Source organism: Chlorocebus sabaeus, chromosome 21 (assembly GCF_047675955.1).
Source record: "Chlorocebus sabaeus isolate Y175 chromosome 21, mChlSab1.0.hap1, whole genome shotgun sequence".
In the NCBI taxonomy this organism is placed as follows: Eukaryota; Metazoa; Chordata; class Mammalia; order Primates; family Cercopithecidae; genus Chlorocebus; species Chlorocebus sabaeus.
Genome location: NC_132924.1, coordinates 32830901 through 32855472, shown reverse-complemented (window position 1 = coordinate 32855472; position 24572 = coordinate 32830901). Strand labels below are relative to the sequence as shown.

Below are 24572 nucleotides of genomic sequence, written 5' to 3'. Positions count from 1 at the left end.
TCTCCTCTGGATTATTTCCACACTCTCCTGCTTCTACTCTTGCCCCCACCGTCTGTTCTCCATAGAACAACACAGCAGCTGTGCGATCCTGTTAATACTCATCAAGTCATGTCACCCCTCTGATCAAACCCCTGCAGTGGCTCCCGTCCCATTGAGCATTTAAAGATTGTATGTGATATCCCCCCAGCCCACACACACAAAACATCCCTCTCTGATCTCACCTTCTATTACCCTTCTTGCTCACATTGCTGTGGTCCCAGTAGCCTTGTTGGTGTCCTGGTGCCCATGTAGAGCAGAATCCAGAAAGACTTGTGTGTATATTTAAATGCATCATTTAAATAGCTCATTTTATTCACTAAGGAGAGGAATTGATAGGCTCTCCAACAAATGGGGACATTCAGGATTGAACTCAGACAGGCTAAAGTCTGGACCTCCTGGGGGATTGCTCCATGAAACTGCCTTTCACTTTGCTTGATCTTTTATTTAACACTCGGAGATGCCTTGAGGTAGTTTTGCACGCAGTGAGTGAGTAGGCACATCTGCAGACTCTTCAGAGTAATCAGGTGTGAGAGAGGGCCAGGTGGGTATTAAAACCCATGAGTTGCTTCTTGGGCATGGCAGAATCCTCACGGCTCATGGTAGGACCGTCCACAGCTGCCTTTCTCCATGGTCTCTTGGGGATCTGGGAAACTGTGGCTGTGTCTGAGAACATGCTGTTTTGTTGTCTGCCTTCTCTATGGAGATATAACTATCGCCATATGTTTTCACACCATTTGCCATTATTACTGGTACGTTGAACAAACAGGTCTTAGAGGGTTCAATTATGAAGCAACCTTATTTGTACTTCCCAATATCTTTTTTTTTTTTTTTTTTTTTTGAGACAGAGTCTCACTGTGTCACCCAGGCTGGAGTGCAGTGGCACATCTTGGCTCACTGCAACCTCCACCTCCTGGGTTCAAGTGATTCTCCTGCCTCAGCCTCCTGAGTAGCTGGGACTACAGGCACATGCCACTATGCCTGGCTAATTTTTATATTTTTAGTAAAGATGGATTTTTACCATGTTGGCCAGGCTGGTCTTGAACTCCTGACCTCATGTGATTGACCTACCTCAGCCTCCCAAAGTACTGGGATTACAGGCGTGAGCCACTGCACCTGGCCCCCAATATCATTTAAAATCCAGTCCTTGAGATATTTCTTTTTCGTTGCCTGGATGAAATTCAGGCATGCCACAGTTTCTGGCCCCTCCAGGATGCAGGGAATGCAGGGAGATAGAGTGGTAAGAGCAGAAAAGCTCTTTCTTGATTGGCATTATTGTGGTCAGGTTTCTCCAGAGTTGGCAGATGTTTCAAGCCAACTGTCTTGTTGGGGCTTCTTAAGAATCCCCACTGAGAGAAGACCTCTTCGTTAAAATAGACTTCTTGATTTTAGTGGATGATAGGTTCCTGGAGGGGCAGAACCAGGTGGCAGCTGTTACCATCCAGGAGCAAGTTGGGCACAGTTGCCATAATGGTCAGAGAGCCTGGAGCAGCAAGTGGAACGTCATAGCACACAGAGACCTTTGCTATTGGCTCACTACTCATAGTGGCCCTAGGACCAAACTAGATGGTCAGTCTGCTGAGACTTATCTGATTTATGTAATCAGAAAATCTCTAGGTCTAGTGAATAGAAACCTGAGTTGTTCAATGGAGAGTCATTGCCTGTCATCTACATTCCAGATCTGAGTCAGTTCTAAAACATAGAAATCCTTAGATTGCTGATTTTCAAACCGTGGCCAAGAAGTTCCAGCAACAACATCATCTGGGACTTTGTTAGAAATGCACATTTTCAGACCCTGCCCCAAACCCACTGACACAAGAACTCAGGAGATAAGTCCTAGCAATCTTCACTTCAGCTGATTCCGATGCATGCTAAGGCTTGAGAACCCTAAAGTTTAGATGAAGGAGAAGCTTGGGAAGTTTGAGGAAGGACCGTATAACATTGCTGTAAGTATCTAGCATAAATCTTCCTTTCAGTCTTCCCCAAAAGACATGCAGCCATTCACTAGGGTAACTGTGTACTGAGGAAGGAGGAATATCCAGGCTTTTGATAGATTTCTGGACATTGGTTCTGAGTCTATGCTAATCTCTAGAGACCCAGAATGCCTCTGACTGACCCATTGTGGGGGGGTATCACTTATTGGTAATCAGGTAGTAAGTGAAATTTGGACCTGCGGCTGCTTCATTGGATTCCAATGGGTCTCTTCACCCATGATGTGGTTATTTTGCCATTCCTGAATGGACTTGTCATCTCAGAAACAAAAAAAGCTCACCTCCATATGGATTTTCTGACCTGTGTGGTGAGTATTAGTACGGTAGGCAGGGCCAAGTGAAAACGTCTTGGGATTTCTCCTTCCTATGTAAGAGTAAACTGAAAGCACTGCCTTATCCCTGGGGAAATGACAGAGATTGGTACTTCTATCTAACGTTAGAACAGTACAGGAGTTGTTCTACTGTGTCCTCATTTAGCTCCTCTGTCTGGCACATACAGAAGGAAGATGGTTATTGGAGAATGACTGTGAATTCTTACAACATTAACCAGTTACTAGACCAGATGTAGTCTCTTTTATTGGATAACACAGCAGTGCTGTTGGCACTTGGTATGCAGCTACAGATCTGGTGGATGCTTTTTCCCCCAATACCAAATTAGCAAAGATCACCAGAAGAAGCTTGCTCTCAACCAGCTGGAGGAATGGCAAAACACCTCCCTATCTTACCTCAGGCCTGCGTTGCCTCTCCTGCTCTCTGACAAGGAATACTCTGCAGGAGCCTGGACTGTCTTGGTATCCTGCAGAACATTCTGCTGATGTGTAATTGACATGGTGAGCAGCAAGGAGCAAATATCGTACATGCCTTAATAAGACAAATGTATGCCAGAGGGTGGGAGATGATCCCCAAGAAAAATCAAAGGCCTATTGCTTTGGTGAAGATGCTAGGGGTCCAGTGTGGTCTGGAGAATATTGGCATTTCCTCTCCAAAGTGAAAGACAAATTACTGTACTTTGTACCACCTACCACGAAGAAGAGCTATAGTATTCTGTGAGTCTTTTTTTTTTTGAGGTAACATACACCCTTTTAGAGTCTAACGTTCAGAGCAATGTTTTGAGTTACCGACTAAACTGCAAGTATTGTGTAGGGACCAGTGCAAAAAAGGGCTCAAGAGAGAGCAGGGTTTCTCAGTCTTGGAACTATTGACATTTGTGGGACAGGCAATTCTTTACTGTGGGGCTGTCCTGTGCATTGCAGGGTGTTTAGTAACATCCCTGGCCTCCACCTACCAGATATTAGTAGCATCACTTCCCATAGTTTTGAGAACTGAAAATGTCTACAGACATTGCCAAATATTTTCTGGGGTGCAAAATCACCCCCATTGGAGAACCATTGGGCTATAGCATGTCTAGTTAAACTTTAAGGTGAGAACTATTGGGCTACAGCATGTCTAGTTAAGCTTTAAGGTGACTACAGTACTGGCTGACAACTGGGACTGCAGCCTCGTGAGAGACCCTCAGCCAGATTCTCCCAACTGTGCTGTTCCCAGATTCCTGACCCTCAGAAACGATGTGAGATGATAAATGCATGTTGCAAAATTTTGGGGTAATTTATTACTCAGGATACTCAGACAACTAATACACCAGTCCTCTGAGCCGTAAGATTAGGCATGCATGGCAGAAATCCATCATCAGGTGTAAGTAGTAAAATAGTATATACCAGGCTCAGTTTGAGCAGGTCCTTCAGGCACAAGTAAGTTTCAAGAACAAGTGGCTGTGACTCCCATAGCATCTACTCTTGCTGCCATTTAATTCACCAATTAGTCCACATCTGTGACCTCTATGACTGACTGTTGACAGAGGAAGAAAACATTTGGGCCTGGTTTGGAGGCACCAGGTAGATGTGGACTGCTGAAGCATTGCAGCCCAAATCAGGAACGTGGTAAGAGGAGCTCTCTCAGGACCAAACACTGAGCATGTTGTCTGGAGGGAGAGATGGCCAGAAGTAGAGATATATACCAATGTACGGGTCATTAATGGTTTTATTAGTGTACTGGTGACAAGGAAGTCTAGGAAAAGGGTTTGCAGATGGACCTCTCCCTATGGGCACTGTCGCATGTAAATTCTGCTTAGAGAGCATCCACTGATGAGGCCCTCAGCAGGCCACTGATAGGATGGCCTGTTCTGTGGATGTCGGTCAGTCCATTCCCAGCAATCCCAAGGCTTGCTTAATAGGCTCATGAAGAGCATGGCCATTGTGGCAGGGAGAGAAGCCAGACATAGGTTCAACAATGTGGACTTCCGCTCACCAAACTGGTCTGGCTCCTGTCACTGATAAATGACTAACTTGCTGACAGGGGCTCTACCATCTAATCTATGATGTGGAGTCATTCCCCAGGGGGACCGGTCAGCCATCAGATTATTGCATGGAACTTCTATTACTAAGGACATGATTTTGTCCTCTGGAATAGGCTTTATTTATTTATTTATTTATTTATTTATTTATTTTTAAATAGAGACAAGGTCTCACTCTGTCACCCAGGCTGGAGTGCAATGGTGCAGTCATAGCTCACTGTAACCTTGAACTCCTGGGCTCAAGTGATCCTCCTGCCACAGCCTCCCAAGTAGCTAGGACTACAGGCACTCACCACCATGCCCAGCTCTTTTTTTTAAAAAAATTTTTTTTGTAGAGCCAGGGTCTCGCTATGTTGCCCAGGACACTATTTCTAAATATGCTGTGCATTCACTGCCTGCAATGGGTTTATCAGTACCACTATCTGTGAACTTAACACAGAGCCTTATTCAATAGCATGATGATTATGACCAGAAAAGTTCTTTGCTTATGACCAAAGAACTAATTTTACAGCAAAAGAAATACAGCATTGGTATCATGCCCTTGGGACTTACTAGATTACCATGTACTCCAGCACCCAAAAGTAGTTATCATTACAAAATTTAGAAATAGAAAACTGAAGTTTCAAAAATGGTACCATCTGGAAGATAACTGCCTGCAGTCTAGGTGACTTTCTTACTGCACGCAGATTATGCTTTGAATCAGCAACAAATGGACAGTGCTGTGTCTCTCCTAGTCAGGATACACAGACCTGGGAGTCAAGGGGTAAAAATGGGAGTGGCTCCTCTCACTATCACATCCTGAATATCACTCACAGAATATTTGCCCTCCTTCTATAAAACATAGATCAGCTGGTTTAAAGGTTTTAATTCCAAGGAGAGAATGCTTCCTTTAGGGGACACAATAGCATTCCACTGAACTGGAATTTGATACTTCTGTCTGCCCATTTCAAGTTTCTTCTGCCACTAAATGGACAGGCAAAGAAGAGGGTGACTTTTCTGGCTGGGGTGACTGATCAGAATTACCAGGGAGTAATTGGGTTGCCGTGACACACAATGGTGGCAGGGAGGATTATGTCTGAAGCCCAGGAAATTCTCCTGGGTGCCTCTTAGCACTTCCATGTCCAGGAGTAAAAGTTACTGGAATAATATTGCAACCTGCAGGACAACTAAAGACTTAGACCCTTCAGAAATGAACGTTTAAATAATCTTGCCAAGAAAAGAACCCCGGACAACTAACTTCAGGTGCTGGCTGAAGGTAAAAGGAAGATAGAATGGACATTGGAAGAAGCTCATTCTCAATTATTATTTAACTATTATCATCATCAGTCAACTAGTTTTGTTACCAGTCACCAAAACAAAACCTGTAGCAGCTATGCACATTTTCTTCTTTGTTTACTCTGCGTAACACTGAGTATTGGTGGTTAATTTTACAACTTAGCCTTTAGGTTGTAGAACATCTATTATAAAAGGTGCAATGGTGACTGAAAAGAGGAAAAAATTTAACATCACCCTGGGATGAATACAGTGGGCTGAGGCCCCTATCTTACAGTGGTTTTACTCTGAATTCTCTGTTTTGGGGAGAGAGTGAACTTGTATTCATTTGTGTGAGGAATAGTTGCATTCTGTGAGGAAGAAGTGTGATGTTGCTATTGGATGCATACAATGGAATGTGTGGATGCTGAGTAGCAAAAGGGTGGATGTGCCAGATTGTGTCTCTTGACTCTTAAGTTCAAGTCTACCCTTCTGGATAATCCTCCATCCCCTTTCCCAGACTCACTCATCCAGCTGGTTTCATGGGAGGTGCTGGTGCTAGATTCCAGTGTGGGAGGAGGAGATTAGCCATTTTTCCCATCTGGCTTGGACTGCCTGTGCTCTGGGCTCCAGCAGTCCAGGGATAGTTTCGACAAGATCAACACTGAGTATCTCTGACAGGATTCAGTCAAGGGACAGTGGCAGCTTCCCAGCCTCTTTGGGTAAGAGCCCCTTCTTTTTTTGCTCCTCAGTCCTTCCAGTAGTTTTTAACCAGTTTCCTGTGTTCCATCCTACTCTGCTTGAGAGACATAGAGTGGTTTCTGCTTTTGTGTTTGAGCACTGAATGATACATAGTTCCTTCCATATCAGTCCATAGTGAGTTTCCTCATTCTCTAGTTAAAAAAAAAAAAAAACAAACAAGAATACATTATATTTATATGAGAAGACCCAATAATGGATATTTAGGCTGCTCTCAATCTGCTCTTTTAATCAGTAAGGGTAGTAAGTACATTTCCATTTCAGGAAAGTATTATCAAGGCATATATTTGGAAATTTTTGTGTCTTACCCCACTTGGAATTACACACGCCAGAGCTCTTATGCAGGAATCTAAATGGCTGAAATAGGATTAAACTAGACTCTGGAATCCAGAGAGCATTCAACTGCAGCTGGTTATTTATTGCTTAATAAGTATTTTGAAGTATTGTTCGGGTATGTCCTAGCCTTATCTCTTCCAAATGAATTGTAAGCACGCGGAGGCTTGATTTTTTGTCATCTTTGGAATATGTAAATGTGTCACGTTGGGAGGGGGGTTGGTAGTACCTCCCTCCTCTGTGATTCATGTCACCTGAATGTGTCATCCTACTGGCAGTTTAGGAAGAGCCCTGCATAAGTCTTAGGTTTTCTCTTGAGGAAGGAGGTCATGACACAGCCAGCACTTCCACATAGGGTAGTAGCTCAAATAGAGGTCCAGTTTGTTTTATTATTGGGCTTATTCCAAATTCCTTTCATGGGGCACTGTGCTTTAGAAATGCTTTTTTCTTAATTATGAAATATTTTAATTGATTTGTGGGCAGTGCCTCTTATTCAGCCTGTGCAGCCAGTCCCTTTGGTCCAGCTCGGGGTTGGAGGGCTGCCTGGACCTGTCCAATGCCCTCAGCCCTGTGAGGCTGCCTCAGGCCATCTCACCCATCTGACACTCTGCTTCCACTGACCACAGAATGAAGGCCTCTTTAGCTCTTTGCTAGCTCCACCCCCCAACTCTGTTTCTTAATTTTCTCTTCTTTAATTAGTGAAGCGCACTTTTGCTATCTTCCTAACTTTTAGGTATTCAGATGATTCTGCCATTCCATTTCCAGCTCTTAGACTTGTTGAATGTTCTAAAATGGGAAAGGCTGGGTCCTGTTTACAGTTGCCTTGCCAACTCCCCATCAGCCTTTTCCTAAGGAAGATTTTTCTTTAGCCAGTCTACACTTTCATAGCAACTTAGAGTGTGACAGGAATCCTCAAACATCACAAGCGACTTGGCCGGTAGAGATATGGAGTTGCATTTCTAGCATGAATATCCAGCCTTGTTCCTTGAGGGTTCAACTTTAATAATCTTTAACATAATCCCTTTAAAACACAAATCCCTGGCAAATCCAAGCTGCTTTGCTACAAAAGTTCTAGAGATTAAAACCAAAGCTGCTTTTGGTGGTAATGCTGTTATGCTGTCAATCCCATTGTCAGGCAAATTAACAGAATACATTTCTAATAACCCACCTAATGCTGGTAAGCAATCAATGGCCAGATCCATTTAACTCGCAGAAGCTTAAATGCGGTTAAATCACATTTCCTGTTTGTGGGGCTGAATCCTAGAAGATGTGCAAGGGTTGTTTTTCCCAATACTCAGTGGAAAAAGGTAAGAAGGCATGTAAAGGAACAGGTTTTAGTACTCATATTTTATGTTAATTATCCATAACATTTATATTCACTGCAATATTGAACAAAAATAGTTTATACTGATCATTTACTACATGAAACAGCATTACCTAGGATAAATGGTAACTGATTTGCTAATTTTCTAGATAGCCACATTCACAAGTAAGATCACAGCTGCATCAGATACACAATGAACAGAAACTGATTTTTAAAACTATCAAAACAGGAAGAACATAGAAATTTCATCCCCAAATCCTCAGTGGCACATTGGAGATTTCTTAATGCATACTGCTTTTCTTTTCACTGGAATTCCACATGTAAGTTGTGAAGTGCAAGAATGAACTATTAGAAGCTCCAGGTTTGACATGATCACAAATTAGTTTTACCTCTTGCTGGTACATATTCCCTATGTTCAGGTTGATAGAAATCCCAGAAAACACATAGGTCTCCATCTGAATTTTGGTCAAAGGATTCAGTTCTACCTCTTTCATCCTGGCCCAGTTTTACTGCTGGGAGTCTCGCTGGCTTTCTCTTTAACTGTCAACAAATTTGGAGCAAGGTTCTCTCTCTGGGAAAAGATTATATATGGCAGTCTGGATTTTAGTTTATATTTTCATTATAAATGAGAGAGTCTTTTAAAAAGCCACTTAAGAATCACTGCACAGCTTCATGTGGGATTTGGCCAACAGTTGTTGGAGTTCTAAGCTATTAAATCAGCTTTTTTTCTAACTGTGAAAAGCAGAGGTTGAAATTTTATATTTTTTCAATTCCTCAACCACTGGTTTAAGTAGTTGAGTTATTAAGAAGAAAACAATATGGAGTATTTTTCAGAATTATATGTTTGCTTTTGGTTTGTTTATCCACAGATGAAGAGAGTTGAGAAGGTTTCATCTTAGCATATCTAATTTGTATTACATCTCTTCTACCCGAATCCTTTTCTCAGGCATAATGTAGGGGGAACCATCAGTTTGTTACTGCTGGCAGATCTCAGCTTGTAACCAACAGAGGAATATTCCAGTCCTGCCATGACACAAAATAGAATTTTCTATTTGTAATGGAAGAAAGGGTTGACTTTCTAAATACCTTATTGTAGTTTACGAGTTTAAATTAAGCTAGATTTTTTTAAAAAATCTATTTTTAAGGGTCTCATTGCCTCTGAAGAGCGAAACTAGGTCAAAATTTCCCTTAAAGGTGGATAAATAATTCTGTTTCACATAAAATGCCGTGAAATTGAAAAGATGACCAAACTCACAATTTCCCATTAGAAAACACCTCTGTTTACTCAACAATAAATATGAATGAACATTTACGAAGTGTCAGGTTCTCCACTAGGAGCTGTGAACACAGGACAGAACAAAACAGACAAAAGTACCTGTCCTCCTGGCTTTTCTTAAGGCTTTCTGGCATGAACTAAAACATCAACGAATTGTTAATATGAAAAAAAAAACTAGTGTTCTTCATTAAATGGGTGTAGTTGCCAATGTAATAAAAATTATAAGTTAAAAATACTATACCAAGAATTTCTGTGACACCAAGACCTCTGAAGGTCTTCACTACTGTGCTGATTGTAATGAACAGAACTTTTATATCCATTTGTTCTAGGAAAGTGTTGTTTTCTCTGGATACCATCTCACCGAAGAAAAAAATGTCTTTTCTGGGTAGATTCAGAAACAGAGCTGTAAATGATTCTGGCAGGATGAGCCTGGAAGGGAGATGATATTAACAACTGGAAAATGGCCCTTGTTGCCAGAGGCTCCATATGATGGCATTAGAAGCCACATGATAGAATTAGACTTGAGGTTATGTGCAGGTCTGGTTAAGCTCTAGGCACCCATCAACTCCTTATGAATTGATTATAAGACAGCCATAGAGGCAGCCGAATGCACCTTTTATTATCTCAGGGAGGGAAGTCTTAGTTTGAAATCCAATGTGTGGGGAGAATGATAAGGAATCATGTCTACATTCCTAGATGACTACCATCCTACAATCCCACCCACCCATCCCTCAGTTTCCATCTTCAACCCCATCACACAGGACCCTGTCATTCTGAAAAGTTTCAACCTAGAACATCCCCGTTGCTCCAGGGAAAGAGGAAAGAAGAACAGAAGAAGCAGGAGGAGGAGAGAGAGGGAGGGTGGAAGGAAGTAATTCTGTGTTTGCAAGTGGTTTAGATGTTCTGGGAGGTGCCAGCTGAGACACAGCTGCTTTTGTCCTTGGACATCCTCCCACCTGTGCACCTGGGTGCCATTCTCCATCTGATGCTAATCATCTCCACCAAACTGCGGGTTGTTTGTTGGTGGTGATTGTGGAGTTTTTGGTTTTTTTTTTCCCCCTTATATTTCCCATTAATTTTGTCCTGGCTTAGGTTTGTTTTCCTTCTGGTAATACAAGTCTTGAATAAATTCATTTGTTGCTTATGGGCAAAAGCAAATCTAACACAGCCAAAGACATCTTCAGACCTTAAGAATGTTGGTTCACCTGTAAAATTTGCATCTACTCCAAGAACACTTAACAGAGCCCTCCCTTTTGGCTGTGAACATGTCCCTTCCACTTCTCCTGGGGCTAAGAGGACACCTCAGAACAGGTCCCACAGCTTCTTCAGAAAGAGCTATGCCCAAAGCAAATGGAAGGATAGGAGGCTGTATGAGAGAAGAGTGTAGACTTGCTGTCTGATTTCTATTAAGTTCTTTCTGATTTTTTTTTAAACCCAGGCACATGTTTATTTTCATAGTCAAAGAGTTACAATCTTGGACATTGAAAATAAATACATTTCATGTATTTTAATTTATGGCTGTACTCTTCAGTGAGTTTCCTTGGTTTGAGCTCTGTTTCATTGTTTTACAAAATGGTCTGGCTCCTTTAAGAAGCCACAAGTTGTAGACATTGAATCAAGCTGAGTCATTCATCCAGAGAGAGAATTAGGAACAGCTGGGGGCAGCCACTAGTGGTAAAAGCAGAGGCCTGAGAGGAACAAAATGCCTCTCTAGGAAATGTTCCAATACTTCAACCCCAAACAGAGAGCGGAAAATCTCACAGGCACCATCTTACTAATGATGGCAAATCTCTGAGCACTGTGAAGCAAGGATGTTCCTGGGCTGGAGACCAGACTCTGGCACCATGCAGCCAGGGGCCAGGAGGGGCTGTGTGGACCAGCACACCGCCACAGGATCTTGGTCTTCAAAGGGTTTGGTGGCCCACGGGTCTCCTTTTCTATAAAATTCAGGGCTACTGAGCACCCTCTGTGACCCTTGAAAGGGTCAATTGCCTCATGACGTCTTTGCCCCAGTTGTTGGAGCCAGTAAGAGAGAAACTGAATTTCAGTGAGTTAAAGGATGATATTAAAAGTTGCAGTATGATTAAGTGAAGACAACAGGACATGGTATTGTGTCTGGTGTGGAAAAAATAGAATCTGCAAATAATGAAAGACTAGATAATAATACCGTGGTTATATCTGGGCTATGGGCATTTTGGCCATTTTTTGTGCTCTATGTATTTATTTATATTTGTATGTGTTATGTCTTACTTCTCAGTGTGGCATAAATACCCACATTTGGCCCATCCCTTTTTCAGTCAGTATTTTCTAAGCACGTACTGTGTGCCTTGCACTCTGCTGGGGAAGCAGAGGAAGCAAGTCCCAAGGCTTTACCTTGAGCGACCACCTTCCATGGCACTGAAATCACCAAGCTCTCCCTGGGGTGGCTGAGCTTCTCTTCTCAGGGCCTGGGCCCCTTGCTGGTCCTCAGTGCTGGTCGTGGACTCTGCCCAATACAAGTAAGATTCCTGGCTGCCCTTCGCTCCAGCCCGGCTCAGATATCAGGAGGGTCTTTCCTGGCCCCTCCAGGATCACACTCTCACCTCCCATCAGGCTTTACTCCCCTTACCCTGCTGAGATTTTCGTTGTAGCACTTAGCAATATGTCTTTCTGTATGCATGTAGATATGTGTGCATGTTGAACACTGACCTGTCACAGGAATGCACTGTCTTTGAGGAAGGGTCTTCAATCCTGCTCATTGCTGTATCTCCACCATGCAGAACAGTGGCACACAATAAGTCTTGTTGAATTGAAGTCACGTGCTCTTCCTCAAGGGGAAAAGTTGTGTTATGTGTACTTGAATATATAGAGAATGAATCCCGATCCACAAATGCAGGTGATAAGAAATGTGGTGTCTATTTTCTACAATGATATTTTAAAAATTATGAGTTCCCACTCTGCTGGCACAGTGGGAAGTTTCAGAGGGTCCTCTGCCAATCAGGCCATCACATTGCGCCTGTTCCCAAAGTCCCTTCATGCCTGGCAGCCTTCTGCTGCTTCCGGGAAAGGCTGAAAACCTCAGTACCTGTGGCCCCCACTCCCCAGCTCCTCCACCTGGAAGCTCTTCCTCTCCTGGCTCTGGCCCAGACCTGGCCCTGGCCAGGAAGAAGAACCCGCCGAACTTGCTCCTTGCCTCAGCTAGGGGAATTACCTTTTAGTCTGACAATTCTTGCCTGTTTTTCCAAGCCATTCTGTTTCCTCAAACCCAATCCTCCCCTTGGACTCTGGCTTTTTAGAAGACAAAAGCCAGGAATGCTCCCAGGGTCCTTCTGCATCTCATCCTGCTGCTCACCTCCCTAAAGCAAGGACACGGGGTCAGCTATACCTGCTCAAAAGGGGAACGAAGAAGGAAAACGGCAGTAACTCTGACTAAAGGCAGAAATGTGCTTTCCCAGAGTTAGACAGAGAATACACAGAAGAATATGATTATAAACGGGGTGGCCAAAGGGAACGGGGAAGGCGGGAGGCTTACTGGCTCTCTTATGCTTTTGAGGTGGGTCTCGAAGGCTGGGCAGGATTTGGTTTGACAGAGCACGCCGAACAGAAAGGCAGGAGCAGAAAGAAAATAGAGGTAGTGTTTGCATGAAGGTAAATAATCTCATCTGACTGAACACATTTGAGCAGTGAGAAAATAAACCAAAAAAAGTAGGCTGGAGTCAGTTTATGGCAGGCCTTCAGAGCCAGGGTGTTTTGACGTCAACCTAAGTAGTTGGCAGCCATTGAGTCAGAGTGAGTTGATTAGACTGCTGCATTAGAAAATGAAATAGCAACGCTGTCTAGGATGGATTAATGGCTGGGACTGGTGAAAGACTAGAGCAGGGAGACCTTTCAGTAGGTTGTGCAATCATCTAGAAACTGGAAGGAAAAGGAGGAGCGAGCTACAAAAGATACTGCTGAAGTAGAGTAAACAGACTTTGGCCACTGGGTGAATGTAAAAGAAGGACAAGAGAAAGCTGTTGATGGTAAGAATGTGGATGTTCTCGCAGACCAGGGGAAACGAAGGGAAGCTGCTGGTTTGCAGGAGGATGAGCAGGCTGGTCATGTTGAATCTGAGTTTCCATCAGGACAGCTGGAGCTATGGGCAGGGAGCTCAGAAGAGAGGCAGGACTTTCCCTGTGATAGGAAGAGAACGTGGGTCATGATGCTGTGGGAGTATGTGGCGATGAAAAAGGAAAATTGAGGGATATGGTGTTGGGTTGCTTTGATCTTCTCAGTAAGGTAGGAGACAAGGCCATTCGCTGAGAGTAAGGGAAGCCGCACTGTGTCATCTTGGAGTTTGAGAGTGGACACGGTTTGAAACAGCTGCACCAGTGAACAAAAAAGATGTCAATTACTGAGGAACAAATGTGTAGACCTGTGCAACCTCAAGTGTTCTCTCACATAAATACAGAATCCTTTTATGGTGGTTTTATGAAATCTGTCCAGGAGGATGTGAGAAGAAATAGCCTTTAAATCGCATATCTAGTTTGAGGCATGTATTATGTTTTATACTGTCTGATTTCTGATAGATAGTTCTTTCTTTCTTATTGTTATGCCATTTATTAGCAATTTGTCTGTTTTATACATTTATCAAGATGCCAGAATCCTTCAGCATGGTACACATGGAAACGTAGCAACCAGTCATTGCCAGCTCTCATGGTATATTTCCCGGTGTTGAACTTCTGTCCGCAGAGACGCTTGTCATCATCACCTGCTGTCTACTCCAAATGCCAAGTTGTTTTCTTCACTTGGTGGCTTTGGACAGACGGGGAGAAGAGGCTCATCACAAAGACCAGCAGCACCTTGGGCTTCAAAGGTGGGGGTTACACCTGCACCTGGGGCTAGGGAGAAAGGGGCAAGCCTAACATTCATCTCACTTTCTGGGGTGGTACCAAACGTTGCTGCTGGTGGCTTGAGAACTCATCCCATTTCACCTCCTTTTGGTCTTTTCCAAAGCTTCCCACACCTTCCTTGTTCTCTATATTCTCATCTCTGTTTTCATTTTATGCCATCTGCTGTTGGAGATCTAAGGATTTGTTTGGAGTGAGAAGTAGGGGAGAATAACACAAACCTCTCTGCATTCTCAGCCTTACCAGCATTTTCTTTACTAAAAGACAACTCCATTGGAGTTGTTGGCACTGGTAGTTTTAAGCCACCTGGTTTCAGTTTACGTAACTGAGTATGTCCTAATCACACAGGATTACTGAATTGGTTTTCTCTTCCTTTAATGCTTCTACATTGAATATGTGACTATCAACTGTTTTTTTTTACTCTACTCCAGCCCAAGAAGAGAAAAGTATTCCACTGAAGGGTAGGAAATGGCAGAAGATTTGGAACCAGGGCTCAGAATCGCATGCTTCCCAGGGTGGTGCACTTTTCTCTTCTGACTGTCCAGTGGGGGAGGAATGTGGCCTAGAAGCAAAGCCACATGGAGCTTGTTTTACTTATGAGGCCAAAACAGAATTGCATTTCTCATTCCTTAAGAAACTAGAACTCTTAAGGAATTTTCTGAGGCTCTAGCCTAACAAATATTAACATTTTTCGGGGACAGAGGAGCTCATTTGAGGGAACCATGACTGATAAGAGATTCCTTTTCCTCTGCCCTAACAAGGAAGACACATTCTAGTGGAATTTTACCCTGAACAAACTACCTCATTGGAGTAAACAAAATCCACCCTTCATCCAGTCCAAGATCAGCTTCCATTTTCCAGGGCAACATCACTCCAAACCTTTTTTGATAGAATCTACTTTTTTTTTTTTTTTTTTTTTTAACTTTTGTTTATTTTTGCCCCAAAGCCTTCGGCATTGTCCTCCAGTGAGTCACACTGTGGAGCCATTTCAAAATATCCTCCTTAAAGAATGTTTCTCTTCCCAGGGGAGATGGGAAATTGGTCAATGACAGCATGTTCTGGCATGTTACCGTGCAATGTGTGAGGATTTTAGTAAGGAAATGCCATTTCACACGCCACCAAGGCCACTTGATGGATGGGCTTGCAGGAAGACAGCCTTCTAGATCTTTCCTGGCTCTACAGAGACAAGATGGGAAAACTAAAGCAGGCCATTAGGGGTTTCTTCCAATCAGCATAATACAGGAATCAATCCTTCTACTCTCCCATGACGGAAGTTTAGGGCAGTCATTTGTAAATTCAGATTTTGCAACAAAATAGTTAAATCTTCATGGGATGGAAGGCAAAAATAAGAGAAGGCAGATACTGGCATGTTTGGAGCCTTATCAGGCTCCAGCACAGTAATGCTGATGCCCAGGCCTGTACCAGTGATAGATACTCTCTTCCCCTGGAAGGTCTCCAGTCTCACCCCCACTCCTTGGTTTGGAGTAATTAGTCATCCTCTGTCCTCTGTTCTCAAAGCACTTTGGACCTTCATCTATTAAAGTAGGTGGCACACTGGGATTATTTATGCAGTGGTCACCAGCCTTCCCTTCATAAGCGCCTGTCCCCATTTAGAGCATCTCAGTGGCAGAGGAGTTGGATAGATTTGTCTTCATATCTTCAGCACCCAGAGCAGGTCTTCAAGAAGATTAACATGGCACATCCTGCTGTAAGATGGAAGCGTGACTGAGCCAGGAGTCCAGGGCAATTTCTGTTCCTGGTACTAAGTGTCTAGATTTTCGTATTCTCACACAACATTCCCCCATACTCGCAGGTCACTCAGGCACTTCTTTTGCTCCCTTTGACTCATGTATGAAAATTTAAAGTATCATCAAACATTAGTAGGTGTACATGTGAATTTTGATTGTAAACATTCATTGGGAAATTAGGGAAATTAGCAGTGCGTATTCCCACTGCATGTCAACATGTAGACACTGGCTTTAATATTTTTACTGAGCTTTGATAGCTGCATACGGTGGATGTTTTTTGGCTCCTGGCTGCACAACATCCAGGCTCCCTTTCTTCTAATGATAATGCCCTGGGTTTGTTTTGTTTTTTGGTGGGGGGCAATTGTCTCTCCCGCAGTGGGTGCAGTCTTGAGGACACTGAGTTCAAGGTGGCCCACCCTCCTTCCTCAGCCTGGGATGAGTTATGAGTGGCTGCCACTGGCTGTGGTGTGGGATTGGTGAGAGCAAGTTTTTACATTTGAATTTTTTGCAATGAACAGCTCTTTCTTTTGCAATTTGAAAATTAAAGATTTAAGAAAAAAATTAACATTTGCCCAAAAGACCCGGCTAGATACAGTGAAGTTTCCTGTGAATTTGTGTGAGCGGCAGCCACAGCCCTGGCTTGCTGTCCTCACACACACAGCGCCCAGGGGAACGCAGACGGCCCGCGTCATACTCCTGAAGTTGCCAAAAATCCCTTTAAAATGATTGAGCAGATGTCTTTTCTTGGGTTTGAGCGGATATAAATCACAGCAGTCTGCTTTTAATTCTTAGGCTTGGTGTCTTAGGGGCAACAAAATCAATCCCTTTCAGGTTGGTTTTCTGAATGTTTTTTAAATCTTCAGAATTTTAATAACAATAACTGCTGCAATATGCAAGAAAAAGTAAACACATCTGTGCAGGTAGCTATATTTCACCCCAGGGCACACACTTCCTGTGTGATGGTGGAGTTAAACAGGCCACTCCCAGTCATCTCTGCAGCTGGCCCTGACCACCGGCGGTCAACCCCTCAGGGCCCAGCATGGAGAATGAAATGGTTTCTGAGCTTAGAGCCAGAGGCTTACATGGCACAAAATAGACACAGCCCAGGCCCATATATCATTAGCAGTAAGAATGGCGGGGCGGGGTGGGGCGGGGCGGCGGTGGGGGGGGGGCTGTTATTCACAAGAAGAAACAAAGGGAACACCAGACTTTCCTCAGAAAATCAGGGTTTAAGTCAAGCAGCTCATCACAAGATCTTAGCCCTTGGTTTCTGGTCTTACCTGTCATATTTTTGGTGGCATTAGAAAAGATAACTTGGGAACTTCACATCAATCAATAATTAAATCAACGCTCTTAGTACTTTCCAGAGAATCGCAATTCAAATTTACATTAGCCCCTCTTGGGTCTCCAGAGCAGATACTGCATCAAAAAGTTACCAAGGATCTGGTTTACACCACTTTCAAAGTAAAGCCCATTATTAATGACAGTACAGACCCTAACGCCTACCCACTGATAGGCGAGGAAGAGCTGAGGGATCGGGAGCAGGGTGCCTGATGGGAAGAGAATGGGGTTGAACAGAGACCCACTTTGATTCCTGATGGGCTCTGCCCATCTGCTGTGGAAACTCAGGGGTGTGTGTGCATGTGCGTGTGGGTGTCTTCCATTCCTTTCTTTCATAGAAAAGAAAGCATCATATATTGTTAGATGCCTTGCTTTTTTTTTTAATAACATAACGAAATTGGAACAAAGTTTAAGGCTGCTTTTAGACTTTCTGTCATCTCAAACAGTGGTCTCCAAATCTTTTGCTGTCAACTTTATCATTAAAAAATTACTGAAGATACATATATAATATATATTTAATATATAATATATTCCACTTTGATTAAAATTTCATAAGGTTAATATTTTTAATACAGCAGTGGCATGATTATACTCTATAAAGAAATAATTATATATAAGTATATATTATAAATATATTTTTATAATATTTTTATATATATTTATACATTATGTTATATATTTATTATATATAATTATATAACAATTAATTATAAGAATTATATTTATGTGATATATTATAAATGTTATAAATATATCATATATAAAATTATTTCATTTATAAAGTATAATCATGCCACTACTGTACTAACAATATTTACATTATGAAATTTTACCTAGAACTTAAAGTATAATAATAATAATAATAAAAAAGACACACACACAAAAAGAATAAAATAAATCAGAAAAAAAAAAGAAATTTTAATCGAAGTGGAAACTGCAAAAGGATAAATTTTAAATACTTAATTTTAAAAAATTGAATTTGATTTTTAATGGTAAAAAAATGCTTTCTAAAATATTACTGTTAATATCTTCGATAGGACTAATGTGTTGAATATGCCTTGTCATTTTCAAAAAGTCCTGGGTTACCCTTTTGTCATATAGCCATTCAAACGTCTGGCTATACATACATATATTTATTTTAATGTTTGGTTTCAAAGTCCATTAGAGCTGAAAAAGACACTTAACAGAGATATGTAGATTCAATAGAAGAAATGCCTCACCAGATGAGCTTTAGTAATTCCCAAAACTTATTTTTCAGTCTCATCTATTACACAGAGACAATTGTTGAAATTTTCTTTGCTTTTAAGGGTTTTTTAGTTTTGTTTTTGTAATGTGCATATAGTAACATGGGAACATTTCCAAACATCTGTTTTCAAAAGGCTCTTGCCATAGATTCAATTTCTTTTGAAAAGAAGTTAACTTCCTCACTAATTAATTTCACTAAGTGAAAATATCACTTCTACCTTGAAAAGATGGATTGTGTGTTTACTTTAAAAAATATATCTGCTAGGCAACATACTAACAATCGCCACTTGCCATGACAGCACGTCTGCAATGCTTGTCTTTTTGTCAAAGAAAGGATCCAGGACTCAACCTCAGGTTCCACAACTCCTTTAAATGCACTACCATGAGATAAGCAGTGTAGTACAGGAGTCCCCCTTGACCACTGGCCATCAAATTGCAGTGTTATAATCATCCTACTCTTTGAAAGGCTTTGCTTTTATGAAACTAATCACATTGATAACATCCTATATGAATGTCAATTGCAATTATTGACAATACGCTAGATGCAGGACCGTGAGAAGATGCTTCGGTGGACCTCCTCCATGTGCCTCTCCCTCTTTGCAGATGTTGTCTGCCTACAGCAACTGCAGTCACATAAGACATCTGACTGTGTCATGTCTGTACTGAGGGAGGGCATCATGAGAATCCAGCATTACATACTATGAAAGCTTAATTGTGTTCTCATTTTGAAATGAAGTATTTTCTCCTTGGACTATAACAGATTGTCTTGAACATCTATGGAGGGCTTGCACTGTACTTGGAGAGTCTCTACACAAAGGACTCTCTACAATTAAATCCAAAAACTAGTTTTTCTTTAGCTTCCCTTTCTTCTAAAGTAAAATACTTGCCAGATTCAATCTTTTCCTTTCTTCTTCTAGAGTAAAATACTTGCCAGATTCAATCTTCATAGAACTGTATCCTCAAATGAGTTGGCTAGGGTTGCTCCTGGAAGATCTGGCAACTCGTGCCCCCACCACCACCTCAGCGCTCCCCACTGGCCTTGTACCTGGCAGGGTGATGATAAAAATGAAAACATCTACAATGTCCACGTATTGAGCTATTATCCTGTGCTACTCCCTACGCTAAACGCTCTAGAAAGATAGTCAATTCTCTTTACCCACTGTAGCTATGTTCTATAATGTCTATGCAGACAGAATTAGCAAATTCTGAACCATTGCTTCTAAGGCAAATATACGTTTAGGTTCCTTCAAGCTTGTGGGTCACAACATTCTTGTCAACTGATCAATACATAACCTTAAGTGTGTTTCTTAGTCACCTTTAAAATGTTGATTCATTAATGTGGAACTCAGGGCCAACAGCACTTTAACTCATGCCTGAAAAAAACAAAATACCTGCTTGTATTTTCTCTGTAAGTCGCTTCACAGTCTTCTCGCACACTGGTCAGAACTTCAGCACTGTGCTTGAGGCCATTTTAAACAGCAAAATCAGCCACAAAAAAAGCACAAAAATGACCCCAAAAATGTAGCACTAAACAGACTTAGAAAAGGACAATTGGGCTGGGTGTGGTGGTTCACGCCTGTAATCCCAGCACTTTGGGAGGCCAAGGTGGGAGGATCACCTGAGATTAGGAGTTCAAGACCAGCCTGACCAACATGGCAAAACCCCATCTCTACTAAAAATACAAAAATTAGCTGGGCTTGGTGGCGTGCACCTGTAATCCCAGCTACTTGGGAGGCTGAGGCAGGAGAATTGCTTTAATCCAGGAGGCAGAGGTTGCAGTGAGCCGAGAGCACACTACTGCACTCCAGCCTGGGCAACGGAGCGAGACTCCGTCTTAATAAGAAAAAAGCAAACAAACAAACAAAGAAAAAGGCGATTGTTTACAGTATGAAAGCTGAAACAAGAAAGCAGAGTGTCTCCTTCTTTGGCCCCAGCTGGGAACGGAGCGAGACTCCGTCTTAATAAGAAAAAAGCAAACAAACAAACAAAGAAAAAGGCGATTGTTTACAGTATGAAAGCTGAAACAAGAAAGCAGAGTGTCTCCTTCTTTGGCCCCAGCTGGGAATGTGTATGCTGGGCAACTGAAATTTTTTGCCACTCTGTACATGACCTCAAAAGAGCAAGTGTATTGATATTGGGGTTAGAAATACATTTTTTTAGCAAGTAGACTTCATTTGCAAACATAGAATTCTTGAATAACGAGGATCGACTGGGTCATCTCATAGTACCCTTGTAAATAGGTACTACCCTAGTGACATGTGAACCCAAAAGAACCTCAGAAGTCTCTTCTTCTGGCTACCTTCCTTGGGTTTGGGAGGCTGGTATGGTGAAGTGACTTCTCCTAAAATGTCCAGCGCATGTGTGATCCATATGAAACTAAACCTAGGTCTCCCAGCCAGTCAGTGCCCTTTCCAGTACATAGTTATGAGACATGGACCAAATACAGCTAATTTAACTTGCAGATGGGACTACATGGAAAACTTCTTGCATCCTACCCTGCCCCAGTTTATTCTCTGCAATAATTAAAATCTGCTTTTGATCAGAATATTTGATTTAATGACTTCTAGGACATGGGTACAATGAACACTTTAAAAAGGAAGATCACAAACCTGAATGAAATCAGGCACAAAATGAGAAATTAAAAGAATAAACTCCATAAAATATTTGCCGCAAGAACAGGCTTTGACTTTTTAAATTTTATTCTCCACTGAGCCAATTCATAGATGGCTAATATGAGAAGGAAGTGATGTGGAAAAATCCACACATCTTGTAGAATTTCAAAGAGATGAGAGCACATGATGCATAAATCGAAAAGATGTGCCAGGATGTGATATTTTAGTTAGAAAACTGCTAATGAATGTGTATTTATAAAGGTATATATTGATGCCAGCTTATCTTAATTTTTTTGATATTCTAACAATGATACAAAATTAGGTTGTTCTTTATTTGGGGAAAAGAAGAAGAGAATTTGAAGCCCAAATTAAAATGGCTCTTATAACTAATGTTGTAGCCTGCAGGCTCTTTGAGAAGTGTGTACACCTCAAACTCAAAGAAGGAAAAAGAAAACGAAAAGGCAAAGATTAAGTTGGTTCTCTGCATAAGAGCCTCTGCTTATCAAGAATTGGTTCATCATTACTTTTATATATAAGATTTTTATTTCAAAGAATTCTTTTGTTCTAAGACTTTATACATTTGAGAATCTTTTCCCCAAAACGGTTATAGCTTCATCCATTTATCTGGGATGATAATTGAGCGATTCTTATCCAATAATATTTCCAAACACCTTCATATGCATGGCATGCCAAACTTCCGTTATTGGCAGAAAAAGATGCTGTTACAGCTTTGTTTGTTACAACTGCACTTTTCACTTACTCTTAGAAGAAACTAAAAATTCCTATTCAAGACCCTAAATTTTCATTTATACCTCTTGTCTCAGTGTCACATCATCCATTCCTTTCATCCTTTAAGTTAAATCCTGTAAATCTTACTCATGTACTCATGTTAATTTTATAATAAACCATCTCCCCCCAAAAACAAAAGCTCACTTGTTTCAAGGATACTTTTTATTGATGAAAAAAATCTTGCAGATATGAAAAGATAATTTTCTTATTCCTATGACATTTTCTGTTTTTACAATTTTCTTTTCAGCAATGAAAACCTCTGATGTTCTCTTTTGGGAAGGTAGTTTAGCCAGCATAAGGATCCCATCCTCTTCCATAAATGAATCGATTAATCATGTCAAAAGCTCTCAGAGGCTGGTCATAGGGTAAAATATGTCCTCCACCTCGAATAATTACCTTAAAAAGAAAAAGAACGGAAATTTAGAGAAATGGATATTCTAAATACATGAAAAGTTTTCATTCAGATTAAACTCTATTTAAAACTCACATGAAATACAGAACATACTCTCCCAATGCATGCCTTTGGATAGGCTTTAATAATAGGCATGTTAAGGTAGAAAAGTTTTAAAAGTTAATTTTACGCAAAGTTGTGTTCATTTCTCATGAGTGTAAAAATTGAAAATTATTCCTTGTCTTTTTCCTCTTGAGAGTGATCTGCCTGCTCCCCACAGTTGGAAGTGCTGGACTGCAGGTGTTACCTGGTGAGGCCCACCTCCAGCCCACTACTTCTGGGGTATGTCAGGTCTGCCTGCAATGGGGTGGACTGTCTACTTAATTCCACCCTTCAATTAGCCAGCCCAATTGTCCCTCACACTGAGCCATACCTTCCATCTTAGCCTTTATCAGTAATAAAGGGGAAATTTTGGTTCTCAAAAAAAATAAAGAAACCAAAACATCCTTGATGGAGGCAGGAGGATGACCTGAGCCCAGAAGTTGGAGGCTGCAGCGAGCTAGGATCATACCACATGCACTGCACTGCAGCCTGGGTGACAGAATGAGACCCCATCTCTAAAAAAAAAAAAACCTTGACACTTGAAATAAAAGAAAGTCATGTTTTGAGCAGCATAGAGTTCGAACATTCTTTTTTTTTTTTCTAATATTAGATTATAAAATATTTTAAAACATAGCAAATTTGAAAACAATTCATATAGTGATGATTTTGAGTCTCTCCTGAACATTCACTTTACTTGCTTTCTCACATAAGGGTGCCTCTCTCCATCCCACACCCATCCATTAATCCATCTTATCTTTCTGACACGTCTCAAAGTGGGCACATAGCGCACTTCCCCCAAACACTTCAGCATCACGTTATTCGTCAGAGTTCAATATGGGTTTACAGATTTTCTTTTGAGTGAAGACACAATGAAATGCACTAGTCTTACGTGTAGACTCACCACTTCTGACAAATGCATACACCTATGTAACTCAAGCCCTTGTTGGGTGATATAAAGCATTCCTAAAACATCTCTAATGACGAGTTCAAATCAACAACAGGGGACTGGTCTCTGTACTCATTAAGCCTCTAGCATCAGCTAATATTCCAAGTAGAGGGAAACGGGAAGCTGTCATGATTCAATGCCAGAAGGGCAAGGACTGACACTGAGGGTTGGGAAGTTACATGCAGGAGAGGTCAGCCTGGCCTGAGATATCTTGTTCCATATGTGGAGAATGCACAGGAGGTACCAGAGAACGAAGTGAATAAACATATGCAAAAAGGGCATCACTTTCAGTAACTTCTAGCTGCTGAATCACAATCAGCAATTAAACATCACTTTCACAAGGCCCTTCCTAAGAGGTTGGGTTCTTTTACTTGTCTCAATCTGAAGGAAACTGAGGCAGAAAAAGTATATTTGGATAGTGCATTTATTATATTGAAAATCTGCCCCTACCTCCCAACACATTCCATCTTACAACCTTGATGTGCGGTAAGTAGGATTAACACTATTAGATGATACTTACCTTGCAGCTCGCAGTTATACAAACTGTGCACTGCACAACTGCAGGGAGCACCATTCACATGAGCATTGAGATGACTGAGCTATTTGGAATTATTTAGTAGCTTGTCCAAGTCACACAACTGTAAGTGAGATAACTAGCTAGAACCCTGACTTCTGATGCAAACACCGGTGTGGTGTTTTTAATCAAATCCTAGTACTCACACAATCATTCCTTATCTTTGAGCTGGACTTCACAGCTTAGTCATGGAACATTTTTCTTCACCTCTCAATAGCCCTCTGAGGTTTACTGATGAAACAAAAAAATCTTGCAGATATAAACAGATAATTTTCTATATTTTTGTATTTCACATATTACAGTGAGGGAGGCAGATCTCATTTGCAGATGTGGGACCAGACTTAACTCTTTCACATGCAAATGTGAAACTTTTGTGTTTTGCTGCAGTTGATCAAAGGTCATGTGTGCCTCACTGCAGTGACAGCGAAACCCATCGACTATTTGTGTACAAGCTTGCAACTGGAAACCCAACATGCCCACTTTTTATCACAAACTAAAAGTATACATGTGTGACAAGAACCCCTTCATAGGACTCTAGAGGGAAACTTTTGCCGCCCCGCAATCCCAGGCTAGACATTTCTTCCTGTAGATTTTCATCCGTATCTCTGGCCCTGGCAGGAATATGATGAGTGATTT

General features: G+C 41.5%; 1 protein-coding gene across 10 annotated transcripts in view; it reads right to left on the bottom strand.

The window, feature by feature from the left end:
- Positions 1–22067: 22067 nt before the first annotated feature.
- The window catches only part of CPVL (carboxypeptidase vitellogenic like), a 195769-nt gene continuing 193264 nt past the window's right edge, over positions 22068–24572 (bottom strand). For all 10 annotated transcript variants that reach the window (XM_073009015.1, XM_073009010.1, XM_038004781.2 and 7 more), the window contains one exon: positions 22068–22319. In XM_073009015.1, the coding sequence (XP_072865116.1) occupies positions 22209–22319 (111 nt within the window). In that variant the 3' untranslated portion in view covers positions 22068–22208. The remainder of the gene's footprint in view (positions 22320–24572) is intronic.